At 48.9% G+C, this 22,564-nt stretch overlaps 1 protein-coding gene across 1 annotated transcript; it reads left to right on the top strand.

Moving 5' to 3' along the window:
* The first annotated feature begins 201 nt into the window (after positions 1-201).
* LOC144608160 (chymotrypsin-like elastase family member 2A) lies at positions 202-20,503 on the top strand. Its single transcript, XM_078425600.1, has 8 exons — positions 202-241; positions 5,865-5,953; positions 7,717-7,814; positions 9,171-9,305; positions 11,777-11,913; positions 13,777-13,922; positions 16,752-16,904; positions 20,486-20,503. The coding sequence occupies exons 1-8, from the start codon at positions 202-204 to the stop codon at positions 20,501-20,503; spliced, it is 816 nt and encodes a 271-aa protein (XP_078281726.1).
* Positions 20,504-22,564: the final 2,061 nt, after the last annotated feature.

The following is a 22,564-nucleotide window of genomic DNA, read 5'->3' as shown; positions in this document are numbered from 1 at the left end:
TCACCATGGTCAGTGTGGCCCTGTGTAACTTTGAGCAGCTGTGAACGATCCGATCCAGGGACAACCTGTCTCGTGTCTGCAGTACTGGCCTTCCTTCTCTGGAGCTAATTTGAGACTCTGATTAATCATCTGTCAGATAAGGAGACGGCAAGCTCTGTATAAATGTTACTCCAGCCAGCGCCGTGCCGAGGAGGTGCCAAGATGATCTCGCTCGTGGTCACAACCTTGCTGGTGGCTGGTGGTAAGCACATCGTTCAGTCCTCACCTTGCCTAGTTTGGTCTGTATCTCTCACTGTCTTCACCAACAAGCGATGGCCCTTTGTTGGGGAACACCACTACTGAGCGTGTCCCACAAACGAACAGGACAGGGGCAGGTTGTTCACTGGAAGAGGTGATCACAAAATGAACATGGAAGGAGCTGCCACAGAGCACAGGGAAGAGATGGGTAGACCAAAGGCAATATCTATGGCAGGGCGAGTTGAGAAGCTCATTGAAACTTACCCAATAGTGAAGGCCTGGATAGAGTGGACGTTTCCACTAGTGGGAGAGTCCAGGTCAGAGGGCACAGCCTCAGAATAAAAGGACGAACTTCTAGAAAGGAGATGGTGGAGTTTCTTTAGTCGGAGGGCGGTGAATCTGTGGAACTCATCGCCACAGGAGGCTGTGGAGGACAAGACAATGGATATCTTTAAGGCAGAGATAGATAGATTCTTGATCAGTACGGGTGTCAGGGGTTATGGGGAGAAGGCAGGAGAATGGGGTTAGGAGGGAGAGATAGATCATGATTGAATGGTGGAGTAGAATTGATGGGCCGAATGGCCTAATTCTGCACCTATTATTTATGAACTTATGAACCGAATGGGTTAATTCCATACAGCTCGTTCCATACACCCACCACCCTTTGTGTGAAAAAGTTACCCCTCAGGTTCATATTAAATCTTTTCCCCGTTCACCTCAAACCTATGTCCTCTGGGTTCCCAATTCCCCAACTCTGGACAAGAGTCCCAATCTATTCCCCTCATGATTTTGTACACCTCTATAAGATCACCCCTCATCTTCCTGCGCTTCACGGAGTCCTAGCCTGGCCAACCTAATGTGGCAGATTAGCTTTGTCCCTGTGTGTGATGTGTAACTAGTAATGCAGCAAGACAGAGTGCTTCCTACAGGGACTCTGTTCAATTTCCCCAGCTCCTCTATATCTGACGTATTTGCTCTGGTAATGAAGCTTTCAGTCTGTGTGCCGTACACTAACTAGCGGCATGGTCAGGCAGCGGGTAGTTCTGCTGCCTCACAGCTCCAGCCATGGGGGTTCAGTTCTAGCCCCCAGTGCTGTCTGTACAGAGTTGGCCCGTTCTCTGTGGGACTGGCAGGGTTCCCTCCCCCGTCTCTGCGCTCTGGGTTCCTTCCCTGTCCCAGAGGTGTGAGTGTTGAGAGACGACACAGTTACGCTGCGGCTGGTGTAAGGCACGCGGTAACAACCCAGATATACTGCACTGTCAAACTACTAACCCTGGTGAGAATACACGGTAACCAATAACCCATGCACTGCAACGTTCCCCTGAAGATCACCAAGTTTAGGTTGGGTTAGTATAATTTAATTTAATTTAATTTGGTTTGGTTCGGTTTTGTTCAGTTGGGTGCGGTTGGGTTGGGTTGGGTGCGGTTGGGTTGGGTTGGGTGCGGTTGGGTTGGGTTGGGTGCGGTTGGGTTTGGTTGGGTGCGGTTGGGTTCGGTTGGGTGCGGTTGGGTTCGGTTGGGTTGGGTTCAGTTTAGTTTAGTTTAGAAATACAACATGGAAGCAGGCCCTTCAGCCCACAGAATTCACACTGCCCCCGAATCTCCCATACACCAGTTCTATGTCCTACACACTGGGGGCTATTTACAGAAGCCAATTAACCTACAAAGCTGCTCTCCTTTGGAAGGTTGCAGCAGTCTCTGTAGTAATCCCCACTGCAACACAGATGCAGAGACTTAGGAACGACACAATTGACCCGTTGTTCCTGGGTGGAATTGGCAGCAAAGAGAAAGTGTCTGAATAACATTGAGTGCAAGAGAGCTCTGCAGTGATACGGCATTGATTGATTGAAGCAAAGAGATTTGCTGTTATGTTGGGATGCAGATCATTGCCAGAGGTTCAGGAGTAACCAATAAATATTTGTACATAAGTAAACATGTACATATATTTTGTGTCATCACACAACTGTTTGCCAACAGTGAGCAAATGTCAGTGCCACGTGGTTGTCCTGCAAGATCCATTACAGTGCGTGTGTCATGCAGCACGTCCCAGCTCAGGAGATGTTCCACCGTCCGCACACACAGTCTGCCGCATCTTCAGTACATGCCCACTTCAGCATCTGTGATTTGCCCCTCCCCATGCCTGTCCACAGTGTGTAGTAGGAGACTCCAGCAGGAGACTGTAGCAGGAGCGTTCTCACCACGGTCCCTGTCAGATTCTACAGGTATCTGCTAATCCTGTTGCCACACCACACACTGTATCCACAGGTGAAAATAAATCCTCATGTATCACACGTAACTAGTTACTGGTAATTAACTACTAGTGAAAATGGACAGGGTGGAAGAGTCAGTGAAGAATCACATGATTCCTCAGAACTCTGTATTCACTGGAATTTAGAAGGATGAAAGGGGATCGTATAGCAACATATACAATTCTTAAGGGATAGGACAGGCCAGATGCAGGAAAAATGTTCCCCATGTTGGGGGAGTCCAGAACCAGGGGTCAAAGTTTATGAATAAGGGGTTGGCCATTTAGGACTGAGACAAGGAAAAACCTTTTCACCAGAGAGTTGTGAATCTGTGGAATTCTCTGCCACAGAAGGCAACGGAGGCCAATTCACTGGATGTTTTCGAGAGAGAGTTTGATTTAGCTCTAAGGGCTCATGGAATCAGGGGATAGAGGGAGAAAGCAGGAACGGGGTACTGATTTTGGATGATCAGCCATGATCATATTGAATGGTGGTGCTGGCTCGAAGGGCCGAATGGCCTCCTCCTGCACCTATTTTCTATGTTTCTATGTTTCTTTGTTTCCATTTGGGTGGGTTTCTCTGTATATATCCCAATAAAGTGATGAACAGTGACCTTATGTTTCAACATTTTTGTTGGCGTTGTAGGCATCTGGATCATGTAATGTTTAGTGCAGTTAAAGGCTTTGCTGGACCAGGGCCAGAACCCTGTTCTAGTTTACAGTAGGCATTTGAAAATACTCCCCAGTGAACAATTCATGCCAACGGTGGATGAGAAAGGAAGTTCCGTCAGAATCGGAGAGACTCAGACTGGAGGGGCCGGGGCCCTGTGTGAATAGAACAAAGGTCACGGCTGTCCAGAGACAGAGACAGAGAGGGGGGATACACAGGAGGATCCCCCTTCACCTTCTTCATGACCATCAGTGCAGATACAACGGCCAAAATAAACGTTAAATGAAAAATAAACTGGGACTCAGGGTGGCCATAGGTTCATACGTGATAGAAGCACAATTAGGCCATTCGGCCCAACAAGTCTACTCCGCCACTCCATCATGGTTGATCTATCTCTCCCTCCTAACACCATTCTCCTGCCTTCACCCCATCGTCTCTGACACCCGCACTAATTAAGAATCTAGACACAAAATGCTGGAGTAACTCAGCGGGACAGGCAGCATCTCTGGATAGAAGGAATGCTGCCTGAACCACTGAAGTACTCCAGCATTTTGTATCTATCTCCGGTTTAAACCAGCATCTGCAGTTCCTTCTTACACAAATCAAGAATCTATCTATCTCTGCCTTAAAAATATCCATTGCCATGGCCTCCACTGCCTTCTGTGGCAATGAATTCCACTGATTCACCACCTTCTGACTAAAGAAATTCCTTCTCATCCCTTTCCTAAAGGAATGTCCTTTAATTCTGAGGCTGTGACCTCTGGTCCTAGACTCTCCCACTAGGTGATGCAGTAAAACGACTATGGGGGATGGGGGTGAATATTTTGTGCCAGTCTTCACAGAAGAAGTTGCTGAGACTCTTGCAGAAATACTGGAGAATCTCGGGCTTAGTTTGTATAAGGAATTCAAAGACATAAGCATCTGTGAATCATTAGCACGCTACTCAAGTGACCAGAAGGCCATAATCTAGAAGAACCAGTCCAACAGTGTTTAAGGAGATGGCTTGCGACAGAGAAGGTAAATGTACTGGTGGTCATCTTCCCAAATTCCCCCAATCCCAAAAGTGATTCCAACAGATCAGAAAATACCAAATGAATGAATTAATGAGGAATTGGAGAGGCAAAGGGAACAAGTTAGTCTGAAGTTGTCAGCTGGAAAATCCTGGAATCTTGTTTATTGTGGTAACGAGACTGTTAGGAAATAATAACGATATTGGCAGAGTCAGCATGGATTTATGGAAAATGATACATTAACAAAACTATGAAGAACTTTTGGAAGCCTGTAAATAGCAGAATAAATATGGGCAGACTAGTAGAAATGGAGCTTCAGATAACTTGACGTTTGTCACTTCCTGACAGGAGAAACGTGTGCAGATGTTCATACATGATATGTACATGTATGACACATAGATATATATATGATAGATACATGTATGATACATAGATGCATACATGTTAGATACATGTATAATACATAAATACATACATGATAGATGGATTGAATTGAATTGGTTTGAATTGAATGAACACATTATTGTCACATGTGACAAGTCCTAGTGAATTCATTGCTTGTATGCGCAAGGTGAGCACATAGTCACCGAGCTCATAGAAGCACCATTCAGAAGGCTGATTACAGAGGGGAGGAAGGTGTTCCTGACTCTGGTGGTGCACGTTTTCAAGCTTCTGAACCTCACAAATGCTTAGCTGTGATTTAGGACCTTCTAACGATACAAGTTGCATGGAACTCTGCTTGGGGCAGAACAATTACTCCAAGAGTTGTGATTTTCCATGAACTCTGTGTCTTGGGATACAGTGTACAAAGGAACTTGTGTTTTGATTGATGAGTGCGGGGATGGAGAGTGAGTGTACAAAGACGTGTGCAATACGTCAGCTGAAATCTACACGCAATGCTGGCATTTATTTTGAGATGACTGGAATACAAAAGCAGGGATGTGATGCTGAGGCTGTATAAAGGTGCTTGTCAGGCCACTTTTGGAATATTGTGAGCAATTATGGGCCCCATATCTGAGGAAGGATGTGCTGGCTCTGGAGAGGGTCCAGAGGAGGTTTACGAGAATGATCCCAGCAATGAGTGGGTTAACCTATGATGAGCGTTTGTCGGCAATGGGCCTGTACTCGCTGGAGTTTAGAAGGATGAGGGGGGACCTCATTAACAGTTACCGAATGCTGAAAGGCTTGGATAGAGTGGATGTGGAGAGGATGTTTCCACTAGTGGGAGAGTCTAGGACTAGAGGGCACAGCCTCAGAATTAAAGGACGTTCTTTTAGGAAGGAAATGAGGAGAAATTTCTTTAGCCAGAGGGTGGTGAATCTGTGGAATTCATTGTCACCGAAGGCTGTGGAAGCCAAGTCAATGGATATTTTTAAGTTGTAGGAAGGAACTACAGATGCTGGTTTAATTCGAACATAGACACAAAATGCTGGAGTAACTCAGCAGGTCAGGCAGCATTTCTGGAGAGAGGGAATGGGTGATGTTTCGAGTCGAGACCCTTCTTCAGACTGATATTTTTAAGGTGCAGATTGATAGATTCTTGATTAGTGCGGGTGTCAGGGGTTATGGGGAGAAGGCAGGAGAATGGGGTTAGGAAGGAGAGATAGATCAGCCATGATTGAATGGCAGAGTAGACTTGATGGGCCGAAGGGCCTCATTCTGCTCCTCTCACTGATGAACTAATGACGTGTTGTTCTTGCAGCTTGGGGGTGTGGAACGTCCGCCATCCCTCCGCTCATCTCCAGGGTTGTGGGCGGGACAGACGCTGTGCCCCACAGCTGGCCATGGCAGGTAAGGTCCAGCCTCCCTCTACATGTGGCAGGTAAGGTCCAGCCTCCCTGTACACATGGCAGGTAAGGTCCATCCCCCCTCTCCACATGGCAGGTAAGGTCCAGCCTCCCTCTCCATGTGGAGGACTATGGTCCTACCCACCTCACTGGCTCCAATGTCCGGGCCACACACTCACACACGTGCTCCTTCACCGTGATGTGACCAGAGTTCAGCGGGACAGGCAGCATCCCTGGAGCGAAGGAATGGGTGACGTTTCAGGTCTGAAGTCTGAAGAAGGATCTCAACCCAAAGCATCACCCATTCTTTCTCTCCAGAGATGCTGCCTGACTCGCTGAGTTACTCCAGCACTCTGTGTCTATCTCCAGAGATGCTGCCTGACCCGCTGAGTTACTCCAGCACTCTGTGTCTATCTCCAGAGATGCTGCCTGACCCGCTGAGTTACTCCAGCACTCTGTGTCTATCTCCAGAGATGCTGCCTGACCCGCTGAGTTACTCCAGGCAGAGGAGATTGGTTTGACTTAGCATCATGTTTGGCATGGACATGATGGGCCGAAGGGCCAGCACTGTTCCATCCCTCCATTCCCTGCATGTCTATGTGCTTATCCAAAAGCCACTGAAAGTCACAGTAACATTGGGAGCAGTCCAGTCCAACTTTGCTGTGCAATTCTGTAAATCCATTGTTGATGCAACTTGTAAATATACAGAAGAGGAACACCACCATCTGGTGGCGGCCAAGGATTACTGCAAGGCTGGTAGAGTCATGGTCAAGGAGTGATAGATACAGTGTGGAAACAGGCCCTTCGGCCCAACTCACCCACACCGGCCAACAATGTCCCAGCTACCCTAGTCCCACCTGCCTGCGCTTGGTCCACATCCCTCCAAACCTGTCCTGTCCATGTACCTGTCCAACTGTGTCTTAAACAATGGGATAGTCCCAGCCTCAACTACCTCCTCTGGCAGCTCGTTCCATTCACCCACCACCCTCTGTAGTCAGCAAAGCTGTCCCTTCCGGGGGTCCACCTACTGTGCGAGGGTGAGGAAGCCGTGGGTTGATTTAAACCTTTGTTCATGTACAGTCTTGGCAGTTGGGTGATATTGACCAAACCAAACATATTGTCCATGTCAATATTCCCTGAAATGTTGTATTAAGCATGGCAGCACAGTGGTGCAGCGGTAGAGTTACTGCCTCACAGCGCCAGAGACCCGGGTTCCATCCTGACCACGGGTGCTGTCTGTACGGAGTTTGCACGTTCTCCCCGTGACCTGCGTGGGTTTTTTCTCCGGGCGCTCCGGTTTCCTCCCACACTCCAAAGGCGTGCACCAAAGGTGGAGGTTAATTGGCTTCGGTAAACCTTGTCCCTAGTGTGTGTAGGATAGAGCTAGTGTGTGTGAATACACACAAGCTGGAGTAACTCAGCGGGACAGACAACATCTCTGGGGAGAAGGAATAGGTGATGTTTCGGGTCAAGACCCTTCTTCAGACCTAGTGAACAGGGTGATCGCTGGTCGGCACAGACTCGGTGGGCCAAAGGGTTTGTTTCCACGCTGTGTCTCTAAAGTCTAAAGTACAGTCTAACGGCCCACTGAGCTCCTTCTGCATGTTCTGTTGCTACAGGATAGTCCAGTGGTTCTGACTTCCTGATCCCACCGTGACATTAATGTCACAAATCCTGACAGGGAGCATGTCTTTAATTGGTGAGCATGTTTATTTCAATTCAGATCTGGCATCTTAATCGTCTTTTTCTTGTTCCTCCCTCAACAAGATCTCTCTTCAATATCTACGGAATGGTGACTGGCGCCACACTTGTGGGGGCTCTCTGATCGCCGGTAACTGGGTCATGACTGCTGCCCACTGCATCAGGTGAGTGAACCATGTGACCAACTAACCGAGCCGTCAGACATGATGTCCCGTGTGTGTCCCTCATCGCCTCTTTGCTGCCTTCTGTGTCTCCATACCATCGCGCGGTTCACAGACTCGCCAGCCGCCTGCCACTTTTGCGGGTTGGAAGAGTCTGTGTACCACGTGTACATGGAGTGTGTGAGGTTGCAGCCCCTGTTCCAATATCTAAAGGGGCTGCTCCTTGCTTTTTGGCTGCATTTTTCACCCACCATCCTCATCTTTGGACACCCTGTGCGTAGGGGAGATGGTAGGGCCGAAGATGTCCTTGTTGGGTTGCTCCAGGGCCAGGCCAAACTGGCCATCCGCGACTCACGGCGCCAGGCGGAAGAGGGCTCTGCCCGAGCCAGCTGCCTGCCCCTTTTCCGGGGTTACGTTGGAGAGGGACTACGCGCTGTCCACGGGCACCCTGGGGGGTTTCTGGGACCGCTGGGCACCACGGGGGATTGGATGTATCCTGGATGGGGATTGTAATATAATTGTATAATAGTTTTCAATAGGTATATTCTGGTGGTGGGTTCTGTTTTGGTTTTATTGTATTGTATATATTATTTTAATATTTGAATAAATATTTTTGATTAAAAAAATACTGCTAATGGTTCAAAGATAGACACAGAGTGCTGGAGTAACTCAGCGGGTCAGGCAGCATCTGTGGAGAACATGGATAGGTGACGTTTTAGGTTGAGACCCTTCTTTAGTCCCAACCAGAAAAGTCGCCTATCCATTTTCTCCAGAGATGCTGCTGATTCGTTGAGTTACTCCAGCACTTTGTGTCTACCTTTGGTATAAACCAGCATCTGCAGTTCCTTGTTATAGCTGCTAATGGTTCAGTTCAATTAATTACACTCGAACTTTGCACCTTCCAACTAAACTTCCCTCCATCCACAACCCCCTCCCTCAATGTTCAATCACGGGTCACGACAGCGCCCAGACAATGAGGCACGAGAACACTCAGAAACTATTCTGAAATTAGAATTATCCTTGAAAAGGGGAGAAAAATAAAAGCAGGGAACGGGACAAATGACTTTTTTGAAGATAGACAAAGACCAATGGACTGCAGAGCGCATGTACCCGATCTATTCCTCACTTGTTCTCCTACATCACTTTATGATCATCCCTCATCCTCCTGCACTCCAAGGAATAAGGTCGTAACCTATTCACCCTCTCCCTACAGCTCAGGCTCTGGTCAACCTTCTGGCACACTCCCTCAGTGTTGGCCATCCCTGCAGGGCAGCACCATCGTCCTTCACTGACGTCGCGTCGCTGGTCAAAGAAACAATTCCCCAAGAGACTGAATGTTCCGATTCTTCTTGTTTTCAGCAAGGACAAGACCTACCGGGTGGTCCTGGGCAAACAGAACCTCAGGGCTTCTGAACCAGGATCTGTTGCCATTGAGATTGCTCCAGGAAACCTGTTTGTCCACGAGAAGTGGAACCCAATACTGGTCGTCTTGGGGTAAGTGACAGCTTCCGCTGAGGATGGTGTGCAACCACTGGGTAAACTTAAGAGAGAGTTAGATAGAGCTCCAAGGGCTAGCGGAATCATGGGGTATGGGGAGAAGGCAGGCATGGGTTAGGGCAGCACGGTGGCGCAGCGGTAGAGTTGCTGCCTTACAGCGCCGGAGACTCAGGTTCGATCCTGACCACGGGTGCCGTCTGTACGGAGTTTGTACGTTCTCCCCGTGACCTGCGTGGCTTCTCTCAGAGATCTTCGGTTTCCTCCCACACTCCAAAGACGTGCAGGTATGTAGGTTAATTGACTGGGTGAAATATAAAACTTGTCTCTAGTGTGTGTAGGATAGTGTTAATGTGTGGGGATCGCTGGTCGGCACGGACTCGGTGGGCCGAAGGGCCTGTTTCTGCGCTGTATCTCTAAATCTAAATCTAAATCTAAATCTACTGATTGTGGATGATCAGCCATGATCACAATGAATGGCGGTGCTGGTTCAAAGGACCGAATGGCCTCCTCCTGCACCTATTTTCCATGTTTCTATCTCAATGTGCATTCATCCCAATTTCAGCCAGGCTCCAGCATTAAGTCCATGATGTAGGAACTACTCGGCAGGGCAGCCAACAGCTGAAATGACAAAACGAGGTGATGACTTGTGGATGAATTGTGTTGGATCTGCCTGCAGTTTGCATCAGTTAGAAGCTGCATGTTGCTCATTCAAACCCCGTTCACGAGGCTCCCTCAAGAGGCACAAGAATGGCCAAACACTCAGCCCATCAGTCGTGAGAGATGCTGCCCAATCATTTACAAATCTCTCTCCTAGTCTTAGTTACTTTAGACTTTAGAGACACAGCGTGGAAACAATCCCTTCGGCCCACAGTCCACACAAATCCACGATCCTACACTCTAGGGACAATTCACCAGTTTACAGAAGCCAATTAATCTACAAATCTGTACGTCTCTGGGATGTTGGAGAAAACCCACGCGGTCACGGGGAGAACGTACAAACTCCGCACAGACAGCGCCCGTAGTCGGGATGGAACCCGGGTGTCTGGCGCTGTGAGGCAGCAGCTCTACCCGCTGCACCCATCAAGTTTGTAATAACCTCACTAAATGATGTGTGTTTATAAACATGTGATCACGACCATGCAATATTGATCAGCCGATCAATGGCTCAATAATGGTGGGATTGACGTTTAACTGAAGGGCAGGATTCTTCCCAACCACTCTAGACAGAATTGTGGATCAGTGGAGAAGGCAGTCTCAGTGGCTGAGAATCTACTGGATGTGGATCAACTCCAGTCGGATGTGAACCCAGCCTGCAATACATTCATTTGTAAATATAGCATTGGAACAGGCCCTGTAGCCCACCCACCCATTGTAGCCCACCCACCCATTGTAGCCCACCCACCCATTGTAGCCCACCCACCCATTGTAGCCCACCCACCGAGTCCATGCCGACCCTCAATCGCCGGTTCACACTAGATCTATGTTATTCTACATCTGCATCCATTCCCTACGCACTTGGGGCAATTTCCAGATGCCAATTAACCTGCAAACTTGCACGTCTTTGGAGTGCGGGAGGAATTTCAGTGTTCCATTCTTGGTATACAAGATATACCAAGTAAACACTCTTGAATTCTCAGCACAGTGGCGCAGCGGTAGAGTTGCTGCCTTACAGCGCCAGAGACCCAGGTTCCATCCTGACTACAGGTGCTATCTGTCCTGAGTTTGTACGTTCTCCCTGAAACTGCGTGGGTTTTCTCCGGGTGCTCTGGTTTCCTCCCATACCCCAACGTTGTACAGGTTTGTAGGTTAGCTGGCTTCTGTAAATGGCCCCTCGTGTGTAGAATAGAACAAGTGTACAGGTGATCGCTGGTGGGCACGGACTCAGTGGGCCGAAGGGCCTGTATCTGCATTGTATCTCCAAACTATAAAACAATAACTACTGCAGAAAGTTATTTTTGTAAACGTTTTCTATCCCTTCCTGTACGACATGGAAGATAGACGCAAAATGCTGGAGTAACTCAAGGGGTCAGGCAGCATCTCTGGAGAGAAGAAATAGGTGACGTTTCGAGTCGAGACCCTTCATCAGATTAATCAAGGGTCTTAACCCGCAACATTCCCTACGCCTTCTCTTCGGAGATGCTGCCTGACCCACTGATTTATCCCAGCATTTTGTGTCTCTCTGTGGTGTAAATCAGCATCTGCAGTTCCTTCCAACACAAGCTTTACCTCATGGACCAATAAATCCCTTGATACCATCATTCACGAAAGATCAGATAACGTTCCATGGTATTTGTTTAGTACATTTTAACAGCAAGTTGTGGCTGGTAAATTTATTTCTTGCGAAAACTCCAAGGTTTAAAAACTATACTTGACATTAAAAGTGCTGGGAAATTGTGCGTTCTGCACAGCTTGGGTGTGTGATGCTAAAACTCTGCATGTTTACATGTCAACTCTTGGTTCACCAACAGGTACGACATTGCGCTGATTCGGCTGGCCAGCCCTGTGGCGCTCAGCAGTCAGATCGAGCTGGGCTGCATACCTCCATCGGGCACCGTCCTCTCCAACAACTATCCCTGCTACGTCACTGGATGGGGCCTTCTCTACAGTGAGTGTTGTGCTCAGTATGGTTGCCAACTGTCCCGTATTAGCCAGGACGTCCCATAGTTTGGGCTACGTTAGTTTGTCCCATACGGGACCGTCCTATCCCGTATTAGTAGGGTTGCCAACTTCCTCGCTCCCAAATACAGGACAAAGGGTGACGTCACCGCCCCGCGCCCCGCGCCCCACGTGACCTCACTGCCCCGCGCCCCACGTGACCTCATCCAGCCAGCGGCCACGCGCTCCCGCTCCACCAATGGCGGCCGCCCGGGCCCGGAGCATGTGGCCGCTGGCTGGGTGAGGTCATGTGGGGCGTGGGGCGCGGGGCGGTGACGTCACCCTTTGTCCCGTATTTGGGAGTGAGGAAGTTGGCAACCCTAGTGCCCAGTGTCACGTGCGAATGGAAGGCCGTCAACATTTAAACCTGTGGTTCTTGTGACAAAGGGAAGACAATAGGTGCAGGAGTAGGCCATTCGGCCCTTCGAGCCAGTACCGCCATTCAATGTGATCATGGCTGATCATTCTCAATCAGTACCCCGTTCCTGCCTTCTCCCCATACCCCCTGACTCCGCTATCCTTAAGACTGATCAAGAAGAGGGCAGCTCCTCCATTTCAATACGTTTAGTTTAATTTAGAGATACAGCGCGGAAACAGGCCCTTCAGCCCACCGAGTCCACACCCACCAATGATCCCCACACACCAACATGATCCTACACACACTAAAGACAATTTACATTTCATACCAAGCCAATTCACCTACAAACCTGTACGTCTTTGGAGTGTGGGAGGAAATTGAGGTCACGGGGAGAACGTGCAAACTCCGCACAGACAGCACCCGTAGTTGGATCGAACCCGGGCCTCCGGCGCTGTAAGCACAGGAAGGCAGCAACTCTACCGCTGTGCCACTGTGCTGCCCTGTGCTAAATGTTCACACAAGTCTTGACTGTTCAGGTCCATGAGTTGAGTTTATTGTCACGTGTACCGAGGTACAGTGAAAAACATTTGTTACGTGCTATCCGGAAAGACTATACATGATTACAATCGAGCCGTCCATGGTCAGTTATACACAAAAAGCTGGAGTAACACAGCGGGTCAGGCAGCATCTCTGGAGAGAAGCAATGGGTGACGTTTCGGGTCAAGACCCTTCTTCAGTCTGATGAAGTGTCTCGACCCGAAACGTCACCCATTCCTTTTCTCCAGAGATGCTGCCTGACCCGCTGTGTTACTCCAACTTTTTGTTTCTATCTTCAGTTTAAACCAGCTTCTGCAGTTCCTTCCTGCACATGGTTTATATATATATATATATATATATAGAACCTGCTCTGCTGAGAAACTTTCCCTAAAACACTCCTAGTATAGTCTAACATTTCCCAGTCAGAACGTACATTAAATCCTACCAGATGGCCACTATTATGGAGCTGGTATTGGATTCACACAAACAAGATTTCCCTCTTTGTTTGTTTGTTTGACATCTCTACCCAGACCCAATCTACACCCCCTGATATGCTGTGCCACCTGTGGCATTCGTGAAGACTCACTGAGTCCTGCACAAATCCCCAGCTGTTCATTCACCCTAGATGGCTGTGGAGGACAGGTGGAGATGAGAGGGGCTTCCAGAGGTCCCGGAGATGAGAGGGTTAACGGATCGGGAGCGTGGGATGGCACTGGGCCTGGACATTCATTGCCAGAGACACTGTGGACAGACGCTACGCCACTGGGCATTTGGTGTTGGGCAGTGGACAGGGCGTTGGGAGATACCAGAGTTCCAAAGAAAACGATATGCAGAGGCAGCTGTTTAGCAAAAGGAGAGATAATGAATGAGCCAAGGTATTCAGAATTATAACCAGGGACCGTGTGATCCTCACTGCAGCTGATGGGCCGATAGCCGACAACCTCCAGCAGGCCCTTCTGCCCGTCGTTGACCACGAGACGTGCTCCAAGCTGGACTGGTGGGGCTTTGGAGTGAGAAAGACCATGGTCTGTGCTGGTGGCGATGGCATAGTTGCCGGCTGCAACGTGAGTAACCCACAACAACAACGGCCTGAAGCCCCGTGCCCCAACATTCAGAACAGCTCGGGGTGAAGTCAAGAGAGTTTGGGTTGAGGGGAGGTTGAGGGGTGGGATGGAGTGGGTGAGTGGGGGGATGGAGTGGGTGAGTGGGTGGAGTGGGTGAGTGGGGGGGATGGAGTGGGTGAGTGGGTGGAGTGGGTGAGATGGAGTGGGTGAGTGGGTGGAGTGGGTGAGTGGGTGGAGTGGGTGAGTGGGATGGAGTGGGTGAGGTGAGTGGGGGGGGGTAAGGGGGGTTGAGGGGGATGATAAAGGGGGTTGAGGGGAGATTTAGTGCGTGAGTGGAGGGGGGAGAGTGGGGGAGGAGGGGGTTAAGGGGGTGGAATGGGTGAGTGGGGGGGGGGGATAATGGGGGTTGTGGCGGGGATAAGGGGGTTGAGTGGGTGAGGGGGGTTAAGTGGATTAGGGGGATGGAGGTATAAGGGGAGATAAGGGGGGGTGGAGTGGGTGAGTGGAGGGAGGGGAGGGTGCTAGACCAATGCAGAAGAGGCATTGGTTCCAGGGCTCGCTCTGGCTGCAGCGCTGGCGGTCGGGGCCGGGGTGAGTGGCACCCTCTCTCTCCCCTTCCCTGTCCCCCGTCCCCCGTCCCCCGCCCACGGGAGACCCTCCCCGCCCGGCAATCTTCATCAGTTGCAGAGGGTTGCGGGATCGTCAGTTGTGTGTGTGGGGGGGGGGGGGGGGGGTTTGCAGTAGAGATCCACCACAGTCTAGTACTTTACTAATGGGGGATTGTGCATGGATGGCTATGGCAATGCATCACTGAACTGTGCGCCACAAAGCAACTCACTGTACATCTGTACACGTGTCAACAAAGCAATCATTGACCAAATTCAGATCCCAAAATGCAAAACGCAGCCAAATGAAAGAGTAAGGACCAGAACACAAGATTCAAGCTGCTCTGCTTTTAAAACAGAGGTGGATGGGAGTGGAGGACAAGCAATAGGTTTAATCAGCTCCCTCATTTAGTATCTGAGTAGAGAAGAAGAGAAATGGAAGGACAAAATGTGTAGGGAATAGCTGTAGGTGCTGGTTTAGATCAAAGAGAGACACAGAACACTGGAGTAACTCAGCGGGACAGGCAGCATCTCTGGAGAGAAGGAATGGTGACGTTTCTGGTCGAGACCTGAAGAAGAGTCTCAACCCGAATCGTCACCCGTTCCTTCTCTCCGGAGATGCTGCCTGTCCCGCTGAGTTACTCCAGCATTTTGTGTCTTATCTTCAACAAAAATGGTAAAGTGTGTGCCAGGTATTGGCAAGGTAATCAAAGAGCACATGGTTGGAGTGGAAGAGGGGATCCAAGAGTCACCAGACAGGCAAGCAGTTACCGTGGACTATGGGTGCTGTCCGTACGGAGTTTGCACGTTCTCCCTGTAACCGCGTGGGGTTTCTCCGGGTGTTCTAGTTTCCTCTACACGCCAAAGACGTGCAGGTTTGTAGGTTAATTGGCTTCTGTAAATTGTCCCTAATCTGTTGGATAGAACTAGTGTACGGGCCATCGCCGGTCAATGGGCCATCGCCGGTCAATGGGCCATCGCCGGTCAATGGGCCATCGCGGGTCAATGGGCCGTCACCGGGCAATCGCCGGTCACCGGGCCATCGCCGGTCAATGGGCCATCGCCGGTCAATGGGCCATCGCCGGTCAATGGGCCATCGCTGGTCAATGGGCCATGGCTGGTCAATGGGCCATGGCCGGTCATTGGGCCATCGCCGGTCAATGGGCCATCGCCGGTCAATGGGCCATCGCCGGTCAATGGGCCATTGCCGGTCAATGGGCCATGGCTGGTCAATGGGCCATGGCTGGTCAATGGGCCATGGCTGGTCAATGGGCCATCGCTGGTCATTGGGCCATCGCTGGTCAATGGTCCAGGCTGCATCTCTAAACTAAACTATAAACTCCACTCCAGCACATTCTCTGCCATGGACCAACCTCAGGCATACAAAAGTGTCACTGACGGGTAATGACAGCCAGCTATAAACTCAAGATAGACACAAAAAGCTGGAGTAACTCAGCGGATCAGGCAGCATCCTTGGAGAGGTGATAACGAATTATACAGACAATGAATAAGAAAATAACTGCAGATGCTGGTAGAAATCGAAGGTATTTATTCACAAAATGCTGGAGTAACTCAGCAGGTCGGGCAGCATCTCAGGAGAGAATGGGCGACATTACGGGTCGAGACCCTTCTTCAGCCTGAAGAAGGGTCTCGACCCGAAACATCACCCATTCCTTCTCTCCTGAGATGCTGCCTGACCTGCTGAGTTACTCCGGCATTTTGTGAATAAATAGACAATGAAACTCATCAAGACGACAGCGAAACTAGTACAACTGGGGGGGGGGGGGGGGGAGATGGAGAGGGAGGGAGAGAGTGGGGGGGGGGAGAGACAGAGAGAGGATGCAAGGGTTACTTGAAGTTAGAGAAGGCAATATACGTATTCAAACTCAAGTGCCAGGTTTGAATGGAATGGCTGGCACATGTCACCAGTCTAACCTCATCATAGATCTGTGGGACCTGGTGGTTTCTCAGTGAACGTGCAGGTGTGAGGGGTTATGGGGAGAAGGCAGGAGAATGGGTTTTGGAGGGAGAGACAGATCAGCCAGGATTGAATGGCGGAGTAGACTTGATGGGCTGAATGGCCTAATTCTGCTCCGAAGACTTATGATCTCAGCAGTCAGAGGTGCTGCCTGAGCCGCTGAGTTACTCCAGCACTTTGTGCCTGTCGAGAGCAGCTTGTGCAGTTCCTTCCTACAGATTTAAGTGCCGCACCTTCTGTCATCAGGGGGACTCGGGTGGGCCGCTGAATTGCCAGGCGGCTGACGGAAGCTGGGAGGTGCACGGGATCGCCAGCTTTGTTTCCAGCTTGGGCTGCAACGCCAAGAAGAAGCCGACTGTCTTCACTCGGGTGTCCGCCTACAACGACTGGATTGCCCAGGTACCTGCTGCTGTATGAATGGCCGTGATACCGGCACAGATGCACCAGTGCAGGCCACAGCTCTGCTAAACTGTAGAGATTGAAACAGGGGAGACAATCGGAACCTTTATCCCAGCCTGGAAATAGCAAAGACTAGAGGGGCATGACCTTAAGGTGAAAGGTGTGAGGTATAGCGATGTGTAGGGTGAGTCTTTAAATACCGAGAGGCCTGCAATGTGCTGCCAAGGGTGGGGGTGGTGATGGAGGCAGAGACGATAGTGGCATCGAAGAGGGTTTTAGATAGGCTCATGGATATGTACGGAATGGAGGGATACGGATCATGTGCAGGCAGATGGGATTAACTTATCTTGGCATCATGTTCAGCACGGACTGTGGGCCGAATGGCCTGTTCCTGTGCTATACTGTAGTTCCATGTTTAATATATGGTTGCTTTATTCACAATTCCAGTAACATTGTGGACAAAACAATGTAGACGGAATGGTGTTATTTCCCATGCACTATCGCACATGGTTTTTAAACTTACAGCAAAGTGCTCCGGAATCTGTACAGAAAGTACACCGCACCTGGAGTACTGTGTGCAGTTGTACAGGGCCCTAGTGAGACCACACCTGGAGTACTGTGTGCAGTTGTACAGGGCCCTGGTGAGACCGCACCTGGAGTACTGTGTGCAGTTGTACAGGGCCCTGGTGAGACCACACCTGGAGTACTGTGTGCAGTTGTACAGGGCCCTAGTGAGACCACACCTGGAGTACTGTGTGCAGTTGTACAGGGCCCTGGTGAGACCGCACCTGGAGTACTGTGTGCAGTTGTACAGGGCCCTGGTGAGACCACACCTGGAGTACTGTGTGCAGCTGTACAGGGCCCTAGTGAGACCGCACCTGGAGTACTGTGTGCAGTTGTACAGGGCCCTAGTGAGACCACACCTGGAGTAATGTGTGCAGTTTTGGTCTCCAAATTTGAGGAAGGATATTCTTGCTATTGAGGGCGTGCAGCGTAGGTTTACTAGGTTAATTCCCGGAATGGTGGGACTTTCATATGTTGAAAGACTGGAGCAACTAGGCTTGTATACACTGGAATTTAGAAGGATGAGAGGAGATCTTATCGAAACATATAAGATTATTAAGGGCACATTAGAGGCAGGAAACATGTTCCCAATGTTGGGGGAGCCCAGAACAAGGGGCCAGTTTAAGAATAAGGGGTAGGCCATTTAGAACAGAGATGAGGAAAATCTTTTTCAGTCAGAGTTGTGAATCTGTGGAATTCTCTGTCTCAGAAGGCAGTGGAGGCCAATTCACTGAATGCATTCAAGAGAGAGCTAGATAGAGCTCTTAAGGATAGCGGAGTCAGGGGGTATGGGGAGAAGGCAGGAACGGGGTACTGATGGAGAATGGTCAGCCATGATCACATTGAATGGCAGTGCTGGCTCGAAGAGCCGAATGGCCTCCTCCTGCACCTATTGTCTATTGTCAGGAGAGGTGCAGGATAAATCACAGCTTATCCACTCTGTGAAATGCACGCCGTTAGGTAAAGTGCTTGCACTTAAATGACAGCGTCTCCAGCTCATCTCACAGTCTGCTGCGTTCAAGGTTTGTACGACTGGGTGGAAGATGATGGAAATCAGGCAAGGACTTGTCAGGAATCTTTTACATAACTATAACACGAGTAAATCTAACTGCAACTAACTTACACAGTACCGTGTTAAAACATTACAGATGAATCGTGCTTGTGTCTTCTTATGCCAGAGTCCACTCCTTAATTGGTACATGGGACAATAAACTAACCTTGAAACCCCCCACTCGTGCTTATCCCTCCTCACTAATGCATGCACCACTCCCATCAGAATACCATGGTTTCTGCACATTAAGCCACTTCCAACATGATGAAATAACCTGACGTATGGTCCAAACAACAAACCATACAGAATTATTGTTAATTTAGATGCAATCCAAGAATATGTAGAACCATTTTTTGTCATAGTCAGAGTGATAGTGTGGAAACAGGCCCTTCGACCCAACTTGCCAACATGTCCCAGCTACACTAGTCCCACCTGCCTGCGCTTGGTCCATGTCCCTCCAAACCTGTCCTATCCATGTACCTCTTTAACTGTTTCTTAAACGATGGGATAGTCCCAGCCTCAACTACCTCCTCTGGCAGCTTGTTCTATACACCCACCACCATTTGTGTGGAAAGTTACCCCTCAGGTTCCTATTAAATCTTTTACCCTTCACCTTGAACCCATGTCCTCTGGTCCTCGATTCTCCTACTCTGGGCAAGAGACTGTGTGTCTACCCGATCTATTCCTCTCATGATTTTGTGCACCTCTATAAGATCGCCCCTCACCCTCCTGCGTTCCATGGAATAGAGACCCAGCCTACTCAATCTCTCCCTGTAGCTCACACCCTCTAGTCCTGGCAACATCCTCGCAAATCTTCTCTGTACCCTTTCAAGCTTGACAACATCTTTCCTATAACATGTCCATTAATGTGTACATTAAAGACGGTAACCCAAGCCTGGACAGTGGTCAAGGGAAGTCTGAGGTGAGCAGACCGAGACAGGGTGTCCTGGAAGTGTGAGCACGTCACTGGAGAGAATTACTTCTGGTAATGATCTCTCTGCTTCGATGTAATCATCATTTCAAGTCTCAAGTTAATCAAAGTTTCCTAAAATAGTCATGCTTTTTTTTTTCTTTATAGCTGTGTTTATTCCCTTTCCTTTTGACATCTCTGGTGAAGCAGATTCTTGCTTGCGTACAGCCACACGCAAGGCAGGCACCCCTTAGTGCACATCCTTTATGCAGTGACTGAGTCACTGGGCAGTGCCGACAGGTTTCACCACAAAGTCCACACACAGCCCTTGTTAAACACAAGTCACAGTGATACAATGTGGAAACAGGCCCTTTGGCCCAACTCGCCCACACCGGCCAACATGTCCAAGCTACACTAGTCTCACCTGCCTGCGTTTGGTCCATATCGCTCCAAACTTGTCTTACCCACTGAATAACCACCAACCAGGAGCAGAACTCTTGGCAGTTTGCTGGCAGCAGCAATTAAGGCAAAACATTAATCAATTAAAGCAGTTCATATGATTGCAGGATCAGTAAAGTTTAGACACATAATCATTCATTAGATACGGGGAGTTAGTTCCTTGTTTCAAAAATGGACAACCGACACTCCGATGGTCCAATTCTCCCATTTCTTAGTTGCAGGAGCTCACATGTGTTCAGCCTTCTGACATTCTGTAGCTCCCGTGATCAGGGAAGGGAATGCATTTAGCCGCCTCAAAGCAAGATGTTCCTTTAGGAAGGAGGCGAGGAGGAATGTCTTTAGCCAGAGGGTGGTGAATCTGCAGAATTCATTGCCACAGAAGGCTTGTAGAGACAAGTCAATTGATATATTTAAGGCACAGATTGATAAGATTCTTGATTAGTACGGGTGTCAGGGGTTATGGGGAGAAAGCAGGAGAATGGGGTTGAGAGGGAAAGATTGATCAGCCATGATTGAATGGCAGAATAGATTTGATGGGCTGATTGGCTCAATAATGCTCCTCTCACTTATAAACGTATCATTTGTTTTATTCAACAGATTATGGCAAATAACTGAAGCAAGACCACATGGAAGAAATATTATTCCAACAGGCTTTTTGCCATTAAAAAAGATCAATAAAAGTGTTTGCTTGTAATGTTTAGCCCTTGCTTTTAATTCATGGTCTATGCACTGATGGACACTGCTCACACACATCATGAGTGGATGCAGAGAGATGTGAAGGAAACTGCAGGGAGCCATTCTTACTGATTAGCATTCTTGGTCTGCTTTCAATTATCCAACAGACTGGAAATAATATGCCACTAAGTCACAGCTTTATTCTTCGTGGGTAGAATTAGCTTGGGTTGCACTGAGGCACAAAGTCGAGGATGGCCGTCCACCACTAAGCTTGCTCTCGATTTAACTAGAGGGAATTTCTTTAATCTAACCAGAGGCAGAACGGTTAACAGTACGTCACGGTGGCGCAGCGGTAGAGCTGATGCCTTAGTGCCAGAGACCCGGGTTCAATCCTGACCTTGGGCACTGCCTCTGTAGAATTTGTACGTTCTCCCTGTGACAGAGTGTTCCCCAGTTTCCCCAAGTTGTGTAGGTTCATTAGCTTCTGTAAATCGTTCCTAGTGTGTGGGATTGAACTACTGTGCAGGCACAGACTTGATGGACCGAAGGGCCCGCTTCCACTCTATCTCTTAAACTAAACTTATTATATTTAGAAGTTGTGTCATATGTTGCTTCATTAACTCATGCCAAAACTCACTCGCTAAATGCCCAAACCACATCTAATAAAAGTCCATTGCAGAAGCAGGGGCCAGGATTTATCTCCCATTTACAATCGAGACGCCTGGTGGAAAAAGATAAAGTACGTAATTCTGCATTTACCTCTTAAAACCTCAAAGAATTGTCACTTACACAATTGAGAGACCTGAACCACTCCCTCACTGTTAACTTGGACCACCCATCTTGAAGCAATGACCAAGAAAGCACACCAATGCCATGACTTCCTTAGAAGGCTTAAAAAGTTCAGCATGTCCACAACACCTCTCGCCAATTTAGACGTGCCGTACAGAGCATTCTATCACGATGCATCACAGCTTGGTTTGGGAACAGGTCCATCCAAGACCGTAAGGAATTGCAGAGAATTGCAGATGCAGTCCAGGCCAACGCACAAACCAACCCCCTTCCATTGAAGATAGACACAAAAAGCTGGAGTAACTCAGCGGGACAGGCAGCATCTCTGGAGAGAAGGAATGGGTGATGTTTCAGGTCGAGACCCTTCACTCCCTTCCATTGACTCCATTTATACTTCGCGCTGCCTCGGCAAGGCCAGCAGCATAATCAAGGACGAGTCGCACACTGGCCACTCCCTCTTCTCCCCTCTCCCATCGGGCAAAAGGTACAGAAGTGTGAAATTTCTAGATTCAGGGATAGTTTCTTCCCGGCTGTTATCAGGCAACTGAACTATTCTACCAACAACTAGAGAGCAGTCCTGAACTGTCTACCTCATTGGAGACCCTCGGACTATCTTTGATCGGACTTTGTCTTTATCTTGAACTAAACGTTATTCACAATATTCCCTTATCATGTATCTGAACATTGGACAGCTCGATTGTAATCATGTAGTCTTTCCTCTGACTGGTTAGCACACAACAAAAGCTTTTCACTGTACCTCCGTCCACGTGACAAACTAATTACTTTTATCTAACACAACCTTTAGCCTTTCAAACCCCATCTCCAACTTCAGACACCGTTTTCCCTCCATTTACATTAGGCCCTCAAACATTCACATATCTAACACTTGAAGCCCTGATGTGTCAAACCTTCATCCCAATGACTAGGTTGCTGTCCTACAGATCACAATAGCTGCCTTGCAAACAAGTCTCCTTCAGTTCACTTTATTCCAGAGCATTGATCACGTGGGGTTGATACATGAACTCTAAAATGGGTACAATGGGTACAATTAGCCCACCCAAAATCATTTCCACCGGGCAGTACCAGGGCTCTTCCTTGTCCTGTGTAGGAAGGAAATGCAGATGTTGGTTTACACAGACACAAAAAGCTGGAGTAACTCAGCAGGCCAGACAAGAAAAGGATTGTGACATTGCAGGTTGAGACCTTTCTTCA

Source organism: Rhinoraja longicauda, chromosome 30 (assembly GCF_053455715.1).
Source record: "Rhinoraja longicauda isolate Sanriku21f chromosome 30, sRhiLon1.1, whole genome shotgun sequence".
NCBI lineage: Eukaryota > Metazoa > Chordata > Chondrichthyes > Rajiformes > Arhynchobatidae > Rhinoraja > Rhinoraja longicauda.
This window is presented reverse-complemented; position numbering and strand designations above follow the sequence as displayed.

What these genes read in the sequence shown, in the direction of transcription:
- LOC144608160 (XM_078425600.1), top strand. Translation starts at nt 202, where the DNA reads ATGATCTCGCTCGTGGTCACAACCTTGCTGGTGGCTGGTG. An exon ending in CCAATACTGGTCGTCTTGGG is followed by an intron (nt 9,306 to 11,776) that starts GTAAGTGACAGC and finishes GTTCACCAACAG; the next exon opens with GTACGACATTGCGCTGATTC. An exon ending in TGGATGGGGCCTTCTCTACA is followed by an intron (nt 11,914 to 13,776) that starts GTGAGTGTTGTG and finishes TCCTCACTGCAG; the next exon opens with CTGATGGGCCGATAGCCGAC.